Source organism: Belonocnema kinseyi, chromosome 9 (genome assembly GCF_010883055.1).
Source record: "Belonocnema kinseyi isolate 2016_QV_RU_SX_M_011 chromosome 9, B_treatae_v1, whole genome shotgun sequence".
NCBI classification, from domain to species: Eukaryota; Metazoa; Arthropoda; class Insecta; order Hymenoptera; family Cynipidae; genus Belonocnema; species Belonocnema kinseyi.
In genome coordinates this window covers 111,748,106-111,759,068 of record NC_046665.1, presented here as the reverse complement: position 1 = coordinate 111,759,068, position 10,963 = coordinate 111,748,106, and the positions used below count along the sequence as shown (strand labels likewise).

General features: G+C 33.3%; 1 protein-coding gene across 1 annotated transcript in view; it reads left to right on the top strand.

Moving 5' to 3' along the window:
- The first annotated feature begins 164 nt into the window (after positions 1-164).
- LOC117179511 (CD109 antigen-like) overlaps positions 165-10,963 on the top strand; it is a 12,141-nt gene continuing 1,342 nt past the window's right edge. Inside the window, exons 1-23 of the mRNA XM_033371385.1 lie at positions 165-448; positions 4,046-4,125; positions 4,650-4,845; positions 4,930-5,154; positions 5,250-5,500; positions 5,581-5,736; positions 5,808-5,982; positions 6,061-6,237; positions 6,325-6,563; positions 6,662-6,782; positions 6,853-6,993; positions 7,071-7,166; positions 7,256-7,310; positions 8,159-8,381; positions 8,676-8,793; positions 8,874-9,060; positions 9,150-9,310; positions 9,401-9,539; positions 9,629-9,747; positions 9,825-9,964; positions 10,048-10,267; positions 10,341-10,724; positions 10,806-10,960. Coding sequence (XP_033227276.1) covers positions 4,061-4,125; positions 4,650-4,845; positions 4,930-5,154; positions 5,250-5,500; positions 5,581-5,736; positions 5,808-5,982; positions 6,061-6,237; positions 6,325-6,563; positions 6,662-6,782; positions 6,853-6,993; positions 7,071-7,166; positions 7,256-7,310; positions 8,159-8,381; positions 8,676-8,793; positions 8,874-9,060; positions 9,150-9,310; positions 9,401-9,539; positions 9,629-9,747; positions 9,825-9,964; positions 10,048-10,267; positions 10,341-10,724; positions 10,806-10,960 — 3,743 coding nt within the window. The 5' untranslated portion in view covers positions 165-448; positions 4,046-4,060. The remainder of the gene's footprint in view (positions 449-4,045; positions 4,126-4,649; positions 4,846-4,929; positions 5,155-5,249; positions 5,501-5,580; positions 5,737-5,807; positions 5,983-6,060; positions 6,238-6,324; positions 6,564-6,661; positions 6,783-6,852; positions 6,994-7,070; positions 7,167-7,255; positions 7,311-8,158; positions 8,382-8,675; positions 8,794-8,873; positions 9,061-9,149; positions 9,311-9,400; positions 9,540-9,628; positions 9,748-9,824; positions 9,965-10,047; positions 10,268-10,340; positions 10,725-10,805; positions 10,961-10,963) is intronic.

Below are 10,963 nucleotides of genomic sequence, written 5' to 3'. Positions count from 1 at the left end.
CCATTGCCCCTAGAGAATCTACAATAATATTCTACATTCTACAATCTACATTCTACAGAGCATCCCAGCGAGGGTCCGATGTAACGGTATTTGCTTCGAACGTCGGAACCAAAAGAGTAGGAGAACTCCTTTGAACGCCTTCATACCTATATTGGTAGTGTCAAGTATAGAGTTCCACTGTTCCCACAGTGCTGAAAAGACCGTCGCGCTGACATATAATTCATTGTTTTCATCGCGGCTGCGGTAAATACCGCTCGCGGTCCTGACAAAACACAGTTGTAAAAGTTGTATAAAAGTTATTAAACTTATATTCTGTTTACGCACCTAGGCGTCGTAAATTGGCAAAAGATTCCAAACGATCGCCGGCTTTACGACTGAGTTCGTAACCGGTAGAAAGTGCGAAACGCGTAGAAGCGTAAAAAATTTCGCGCTGGAAGGTGTTCTCCAGGTGAGTCATCTACGAAAATAAGTTGTGATACATCCAGCCATAGAAAATTCACCTGTGTGCATACATGTGTGTTGTCACTTCAAGGACGAGTTTTATTTATAAGGACTGATCGTAGAATCAAAGTGGTTCGCTGAAAGAGATGAAACCAACCGCGATTTGCACACGTTTTTTGTACAAGCGCGAATTTCACCGGTTAAGTGGCACACATGCATTCGTTCAGTTTCCATTTACTAATTGCCACAGGTTTTGTGCAGTCTCAGTCAAATGAATTATTGCGAAATGAAAATTTAATGAATGTTACGTATGTGCTTTGTTGTGTTCATTTTTTCGATATCAAACTCACCGAGAGATTTTAATTTTCCATAATTGGTGTGTAGGTGGTAAGGAAATTCATTAAATCAAATTAAATTCTTGGAATTGTCAGATTATCGTACGTAAGTGATTAAATTTTAAATTTTCAAAGTACGATCCTCATGAATCTGTTATTATAATTATTCATGTGATACTAGTGGCCTCACTTTCATTTGTATGGGCGGAAGGACACCACCTACGCTCATGTTTTGGCGGTCCTTGATGAACACGTTATGAAAGAATTATAATCACTTCTCGATACTTTATCAATTCTTTGACAAATATTCACTCTTAGAAATTTTTTTAATTGTATATTATTCGATGATTTAAATGAACGCAAAAACAATTATCATCTCAAACATGAAAAAGACTGGTTGCCGATTTCTTTGACGATGACGAGTTCATACTAGTCGCAGCTTTCTTTCCATTTCTATTGACACTGTGGTGTTCTCGGAAGCCGTAAAAAAATGTTGCAAAATAAAATTTAATTTGGATATGCGCAAAAAGCAGAAAAGGAATGTCGTTTTTATTTTCTGCTTTTAAGTTATATAATTAAAAATAATGTAACCAAATTTACTATATGAAGTAATGTTACCGTCATTGATAAATCTATACTAGGTCATGCTTATATATAAATTTAATCTTGACCTTATTATTTCAAGATCGTTGCTCTTCACCTGTCCCGCCACAATTTACATTCTCATTCTATTCTTTACGTCGTGGGAAACAAAACTTTTTATTAAAGTTATTTTCATCGGATGTTTACCACGCATAATTGCATGGAATTTTTTAATTGAGAGGGAGTCAATTCAACTTTCGAGCTTACCGATCGAAACAAGGACATAGAATCTGTGAGAATTAAGTCGTAGTCTTTATTTCTTTCGAAAATGAATACATTCTCATTATAATGAGAAAACATTAGTTTCATGGGAAGACTGACAGTCACGGATCTATTTAAATCTCCACGTATCGAGATCCCCTAAATTCGAAAAACAGGGTTTACAAAGGTGTCTGTCATTTGTATACTGGATAACTTTTTAAAGATTAATCGGATTAGATTTTGCTTGGCAGACAGTTCTGGTTTTAACCACACAAAAAATATCGGATAAAATATATAACTCCGCATTGGGGTTGAACTATGCAAAATAGGGAAAAAAATTAACGAACAATAACTGTACACACAAAATTGGTTATCAATCATTTCTTCATAGGACGCGTAGTTTTTGTTTCGATGTTAAAATGTTTGCCTAAATTTTATCTACAAATTTTCTTAAAGATACTTTACGCCAGAACGCGTGTTGTTTGTTTCAATCCTATAAGATAACATTAAAAATAAACAAATTAAATTTTTCAAAAGAAGGCACAAGGAGCAACAAAATGTTTACTAGCACAATTCTTGACCTAAATTAGATTAAAAATTTGCTTTCGACTATTTTTCATAGGATGTGCACTTTTTTATTTATAAAACCAGGACAATGAAAATACGTCTGTTTTAATATCAATGCATGTTATGAATTGTAATAATATACATATATTAAAATGACAAATGTTTCAGATTAGTTGCAAGTAGATTAATACAAATTACGGACAAAATATTACAAAAAACATGAAAAATAAAATTTCTAATTTACTTTCAAATATCTGAATCAATTCCAGAACGAGGTACAAAAATTAATATAATACATTTAATTTACCAAATTTGGTGTATAGTAGCGTCTAATGTTCTCTACAACAACAAAGACAATAGCGAGAGAAATAAATAAACTTTGTAAATATAATAATTATAATTATGTTTCATTCACGACGCTTTTCTTATTAATAATATTTTTCAATACATCAAGAATTTGAAGAAATGTGTATCTATGAATAAGAATCAAACCATAATAGTGAGTGAGTCATAATGCGATCATGCCTCCTAAATAGTATGTTAATAAAGGCTTACTCCCGATAATTTAATGCAGAATGCATATATTTAGTGGCATGCACAACATTTGTGTTTCAGAAATTCATTTCGAATTTTAATAATTTTTTAATTTTAATGCAAGTATATCACTAGAGTTGCAGTAAATATTTCGCGTGCGGTAAATTTGACCACAGTTGCATCAACATTTAAAATTTTGCATATTTTTTTTTATGATTGAACTTGCAATATACAACATCAGTGAGCGTGTGATTTCTAATTTCTCTAAACTTAGCTTTGTGTTTAAAAATGATAGCTTATAAAAAATAAAGATCGTCAACTATATAAATAATAATTTATATATATATATATATATATATATAACATTCAAAGTAATGAATAAATAATTTATTTTAACTTGAAAAGACACTCAATTAAATGTATCAATTTGTGTATATTGAGTCAATAAAATTCGTACAGTTCTTGCTTCTTCATAAGGTACGAAATTACATACATTACGAACTTCTATATTATTACATAGGAAGATAATAATAATCTACGCATGTCTCTGCGGTGGGCAAGAACGCGATTAAAAAGAAGGGTGGGGTCTTCATCTCGAACGGGACACCTGTTAGGATATACGAGTAGAAAGTAGGGCGAATACAAGAAAACAAAATAACTCAATGTAAAACCAACCCATTAAGGAAATGCTTAATGGATACTATCAATAGAATATAAAATACTAATATAAAAAATAATTGCAAACTGGCATGCAATTTAGTTGTCATGATTACATAATAGCTGCTGCTAAATAACAATACAAAATTAAAACACGTGCAACACATATGTAGGTATATATTTGTAAATGAACACATAAACCTGCATATTATTATGCAGATATTTTCATTATTTGAATCATTACACTGGGTTTTACCCATTCACTAAAAACTAGCTGCCATTCACAAGTAGTAAGACAAGCGAATGGAGCACACTTAGTTATATAATACTGTAACTCATTGACTTACTCTGCTTCAGCCAACAATAAATATAAATTATTCTTTCGTTTTCTATCAGGCAGTTTTCAAAATTTTTATATGTAAATGTGCAGTTTTTTAATTATTTCTTTCACTTGTGAGAAAACTAAATTATTGAAAAATTGCATTATTAATTAGAAAGGAATTTTTAAACTTCTAACTATTTGATTAGAGTCAAAGTAATCTGAAATATAAAATAACATATTCGTGTTTCATTATATTACGATTATTATACAATATACACTCGCTCCATATCTTAGAGTACTTGACCTTAATAAATAATACATGCGATCGTTCTTTTCTGCATTATAGAATTGGCAATAAAATATGGACTGGTGGAGGAGTTTTATAATATCACTATGCTGCCTCTATGGATGTGTTATAGCCGAACCGTACGTATTTTATAATAACCTTTCATTTAATCAAATCGCATCTTTCATTCATAAAACGTGAAGATACTTTCACTGTATCAATTGTTTTGTTCCAAACATATTCTAGTTACTCAAAATTGTAATTATTTTTGCGTAACCTAAGAAGAAATCCTTTGAATATGATTTGATATAGCGGTAAATAATGAATAAAACTTTCTCACTTATTGTTGCTCACAGACTTGAGAATCCTTTCTTTATGCATTAATATACTTTCTCCGTAGAGTATTCATCACTCTCGAGTTGTTCCGAAATTCCTATTTTAATTCAATACCAATTGTTACTTTGGTTTAAAGGATATATGAAGTGATATTTCACAGTATAGATTATAAGAAACTCGTTCAAACCAGTTGCTTTAATTTTTGAATGTTAATATCTGATTATCTGGATTGATGTTTCACGTGCAAAATTACAATCAGTTAATATTCATATTGACCGATTTAACCCAAGTACATCGTAAATATTCGAGATCGCCGTTCTTCTCGCAGGTACTACACGGTCATCGCTCCGAGAGTGTTGCGTCCTAATTCGGAATATCATGTAGCAGTGAGTACCGCAGGCGTATCGGTTCCATCTATAATATTGGTGGAGTTAAACGCTCGTCAATTTGATGGACAAGAAGTTAAAATTGATTCGAAATCCGTAAATGTGCCGCCTTATTCTACGGAAATTGTCATACTTCAAGTGAGGGACTTTAAATTATTTATCATAATCAAACGGTATTGAAAATTATGGAAGTTTATTTCAATTTGAAAATCTGTCGTTCAGATTCTTGATGTAGGCCCTGCAGACTATCGTTTGGTGGCTCGAGGATTAGCTGGAATTGAATTTGAGAATTCAACAGACGTGAGATATGTCCACAAAAGTTACACTGTTTTCACTCAAACAGACAGAGCTATTTATAAACCGGGTAACAAGGTCATGTTTCGATGCATTCTCTTGGATTCAGGTATGAAACCTGTAGACACAAGACAATTGCAAATTCATGTTATGGTAAACATTCATTTGAATTAGTAAATAATCTCAATTTATTTAAAATCATTCTAGCCGAATGCGATAATGTATAACATTTGAAATATTAATTACAGGATGGAAAAGGTAACAGAATTAAACAATGGGTTCGACCAGCAACAACCCGAGGAGTATTTAGCGGTGAAATAGAACTTTCTGAATCACCTGTTTTGGGAGACTGGAAAATAGTAACGATAGTTGATGAACAGACATTTGAAAAGGAATTCCAAGTCGCTGAATACGTACTTCCAAACTTTGAAGTTACCATAGACTCTCCAAAGCATATTGCTTTTAAAGATGAAAAGATTCACGTTACAGTTCGAGCAAAGTCCGTATTGATTTAATATCTATGTATAGCTAATAAGTTACTTTTTATGAAATTATCACTGAATATTTATATTATTACAGATACACGTATGGAAAGACAGTTAAAGGAGAAGCAACAATCACTGCTTATCCAGATATAATTTCGAGTGTCCTACAACCAGTTTTTCAACCTGTACGGAAAGTGGAACCTATTGATGGCAAGGTAGCAGTGGAGTTTGATATCTACAAAGAATTAAGGTATTAATAAATCTTTCCTGATAAAATATTTTGTTGTGTGTCATGTTCTCAAAGTTCTATAAAAATTTTAGGTTGAGAGACGATGATTACTTTCGGCCAGTAAGAATTGAAGTTGCAGTAGAAGAGGCAATGACTGGAAGAAGGCAAAATACTTCTACCCAAATAATTCTCCATAAACATAGATACTCAATGGAATTAGTTCACCAGTCAGGCTACTACAAACCTGGATTAAAATACACAACTTCAGTGAGTTTTTAAAATTAGATTCTACATTTCAAATAATTAATTATTGCAAAATTCTGTATTTATAATATTAATTTAAAGCTCAAAATAACGAAACATGATGGATCGCCTGTGCAAGATTCCAAAACACCGGTAGCAATAACTAGTACATATGACAATGTAGAATACACCAATTATACGAAATTTTTGGATCAAAATGGAATGGCAGAACTCGAATTCTATCCCCCAATTGATGCAAAGGACAGTCTTAAAATCGAGGTATATAAATTATTTGTTTCTCTTTTGTTCTTAACACAAACCAGTATTTATATAATAATAAATTATCTCAATATTTATGCTATATAGGCGAGGTACTTTAATCTTCATGAGCAATTCCCTACTGTATATCCGGTCAATAGTCTTGTTAGAGAATACATACAAGCTGTGGTAAAAACACCACATCCAAAGGCGGATTCATCTTTTGTGGAGATTGAAGTAAACTCCACGATGCCACTAAAATATTTAAACTACGAGATTTTCGGCCGCGGAAATATTCAAGCTGCTGCTTCTATTAGAGGAGAAAACAGAAACACCGTTAGTTTTAGGTAAATTATGCATTAATTTACTTTTTTTGCAATATTAATTTTATTACTACTTCCCTATTTTCGAGAATTTAATCGAAATCTTAATTTATAATTCTCAGATTTAGGACAACACATCTCATGGCACCAACAGCCCACGTATTGGTATATTTTGTGACCGACAATGGCACAATAATTGCAGATTCTATTGATGTCGATATACAAGGCTCTCTACAAAATTTCGTAAGTTTAATTTATTTCAAATTTAATATTTTAAACTTAAAGTTTTTTTCATATTGATTTGAATACAAAGATCGACGTTAAACTGGGATCAGAAGCCGGACCTGGTGATGAAATTGGTCTGACAATTTCCACAAATCCAGACTCATACATCGGTCTTTTGGGGGTTGATCAAAGATCCCTATTATTGAAATCTGGCAATGATATTTCTTATGTATGTATATTTTCAAATTTGCAAATAATCCACCAAGTTCTTGAGGTTAAAAAGAAAATTATAATTTAATTCTACAGGAACAAGTTGAGCAAGAGATGAAGTCTTACGATGAAATAGACACATCGGAACTATTCCACGGAAGTGGTTCTGAAACTACCAGTGAAATTTTCACCGTAAGTTTCAAATCCAATTTTGAACTCTTATATATATTTGGTTTACATAAGTTAATAGAGAATGAAATAATAATGATAATTTCCAACAGAATGCTGGAGCTGTAATTCTTACAAACGCCTATATACACTATGCATTTCCAATTGGTAAGTAAATCACTAATCATTTTAAAAACAATAAATCTCGCAGACACGCCTAAACTATAAAAAATAGACAACTAATTCATCAAGCACATCTCCTGTGTTCACGCTATTAATAATTAATTCCGAAATTTAATCTTCTCCTATCTAATAGCATCGAACATAGAATCGGAAATATATCACCTACTATACTTAATAATACTGGCTGAGATATAATATCGTTATTACTTAGAATTAAAAAATAATCTTATATAATCCGTCGCTCAGCCTACTATCTTAGATAGTAGATAATCATTTAACGTTGCTTATATCTACATAGCATTCTACCGTTCCAATCTTGATGTCGACTTTCTACCTACTGCCATGGAGGCAAAAGCAAGTCCAAATATGTTTCCACCCGAGAAGGTCAAAGTGCGCAAGAATTTCCCCGAAACCTGGCTTTGGCAAGCGCTTGACGCTGGGTAATTCATACGAATTAATCTTTACTATATGTCTCCAAGGTTTCTTCCATAAACTTCCTATAAAAGCTGTGGAAACTAATTTTCTATTTTATGCTAAATGCACTTGATGACAGAAATTTAGCCGCTCGCTATTTTGAGTCGCAATGCTTTTTAAATAACCTACCTACTGATAGCAAAATCTGGAATGATATAGTGATGGTGGGATGCTTGCGGTGGTGGAGTTTTAGCAATATATCAGTTCAATGTACTTCATTTATCATTCATAATGACATTCTTGCAACAAATACATATTTGGAACTTGGGATGAAACAAAGATGGTATTTTATTCTCCAATCTCTATACGTAAGCTATTTTGTTTCTATTGTTTATTATATGATTGGAGTTAACTTGCAGGGAAACCAGGTATATCGGAAGGTAGAATAACAGGCTCGCCTGATGGGGTATCTACGTTGCGACCAGACATTGGTCCACCTATCACTCATAGACTTGCAACCAGACCACCATTGGCAGGTCCTTTCGCCTTCTCTCGTATCCCGTTTCCCGTATGGAATAGACCCCGTGTTTTCTTAATGCATGAGATCCAAGACACATGGCTTTTCACAAACTCGTCTTCAGGGTATTTATTTATATCTATCTGTCTATACTTTTCGTCAATGATCACCTGCTTTCAATTATTTATGTTGGTGTACTTTTTACACGATAAAAATATCTTCCTAAATGCATCAGCTGGCAACATTTTGTGTACATAGATATTATACAAATGTAAATACATGTATATATTTTACAATTGTGATACAATGTTATAACTCAGCTCTTCTTCTGTATTATAGCTTTTGAGTTTTTAATCTTGGGACTTCGGTGAAAACTTGTCAATCACTTGTTTTTAATATAAACCATGTATCTGATTTAGGAGTGAGGGCAAGGCAATGATCCGAAAAAAGGTGCCAGACTCTATCACATCTTGGGTCATCAGTGCCTTTACTGTGAATTCTGTTCACGGATTTGGTCTGCTTGAAGCACCCAGAAAGGTTCGAATTAATAAAATTGATATCTATTTTAAAAGCTGGTTCTGGCGACCACTTGTAACACGTGCAAAATTATTGTTTAGTTGAAGGTTTTTAAGCCCTTCTTCATATCGATCGATCTTCCGTACTCTGTGATTCGTGGTGAAATAGTCGCTATACCTATCGTTGTTTTCAATTATATGGATAGAGACTTGATTGCGGATGTAGTCTTGGAAAACAAAAATCAGTTCGAGTTTGCAGAAGTCTCGAATGAGGTGCATGATACACCAAGTAAGTACTGCATTCAATTTGCTGTTTATGTCTGATATTATTATAAAATTTAGAAATCATTCGATTTTAATTATTTCAATCTATTTCAGAGTTCGCAAGGTATCACAGAAAGACTGTGAAAGTTCAAGGTAATTCTATGAGTAGCGTGTCTTTCATGGTTATACCAAAGGAGTTGGGATATATCACGATTGCAGCTAATGCCACGAGCAGTATTGCTGCAGATGGCATTGAAATCAAACTACTTGTCAAGGTATGTTTTGATTCTAGAAAATTACAATAATCCCTTTAATACGACAGTGAAATTAATTGAAAAAGTTTTTTATTAATGTAATTTCTGTAGGCAGAGGGTGAGACGCAGTACAGAAACAATGCTACCTTTTTGGATTTGAGAAGCACTAGATCCGTATCAACTAATTTAACAGTCGGCATACCGAAGAACATCGTAACAGGTTCAGAGTTTGTGGAAATATCTGCAGTAGGTAATGAAATTCATTTTCCTTATCCACATTTAAGTTATTATGAAAGGTTCTAATAAAATATTTGACTAACGTTTTGTTATTATACGCAGGTGATATCCTAGGACCAAGTATTCCCAATCTGGCGAATTTAATCAAAATGCCGTCGGGTTGTGGTGAACAGAATATGTTAAATTTTGTACCAAACATAGTCATCCTTGATTACTTGAAGGTAAGCTTCTCGACTATATTTTTAAATCAGTTAGTGATCGCCCTGATCATCACCAATATACATGTTTTTTTTTACAGAACACTAATCAATTAAAACCAGCAATTGAAAGTAGAGCCTTAAAATACTTGGAAATCGGATATCAACAGGAATTAACTTACCGTCACGGTGATGGTTCATTCAGTGCCTTCGGAGAAGCTGATGCTAGCGGAAGTACATGGTTTGTAATTTTTTGATAAAATACATGATTCCCATTGATTAATATATGGTTAAGACCTTTTTAAAATGAAAAATATTTCTTAGGCTTACAGCATTCGTAGCAAAGTCCTTGAATCAAGCAAACAAGTACATCAATATAGAGAAACAAATAATATACGACGCTTTGAAATGGCTCTCTAGTAAGCAGGATTCGAATGGAAGCTTCCCAGAAGTAGGAAAAGTCAGTCATCGAGATATGCAAGGTGGTGCTGCCAAAGGTCTTGCACTTACAGCATATACTCTGATTACTTTCCTTGAAAATCAGGTAAATTTACAGAAAATTTTATTATTTATTATCACATTTGTGAACAATATTCGAAATTAAAATTTAATTGCAGGAGACTTTGAGTCGTTATCAAAGAACAATTAATTCCGGTGTCCAGTATATTGTCGAGAACATCGCAGGTTTGGAAGACATGTATGCTTTAAGTTTGTGTACCTACGTCCTAAATCTTGCAAAAAATCAGTACGAGGAGACTGCATTTTATGCACTGGAATCAAAATCTCACGACAACGGGCAAACAGGTATGAAGTGGTGGAGCAAGGCTGTTCCCGAAGATGACAAAAATCCGTGGTACTCCCTTCCCAGGTCAGTTGACGTGGAAATGACGTCGTATGTCCTGCTCACTTATTTGAGAAGAAATCTTGTAAATGATGCGATACCATTGATGAAGTGGCTCGTTACTCAAAGAAATAGGGAAGGTGGTTTTGCATCGACTCAGGTAAATTGAAGGAACTTTTGCAAAAATACTTATAAATAATTTAAAAGGAAGAAAGTATAAACATTTGTGAGTTAATTATAGGACACAGTAATTGGGATACAAGCTCTGGCCAAACTAGGAGAAAGATTAGCATCAAAGGATAATAATGTTGCGATTACATTTACGTACGACAATGGTGGACAAAGTCAGATAAATATTAATCCAGCCAACTCGATGATCCTTCAAAAACACGTGGTGAG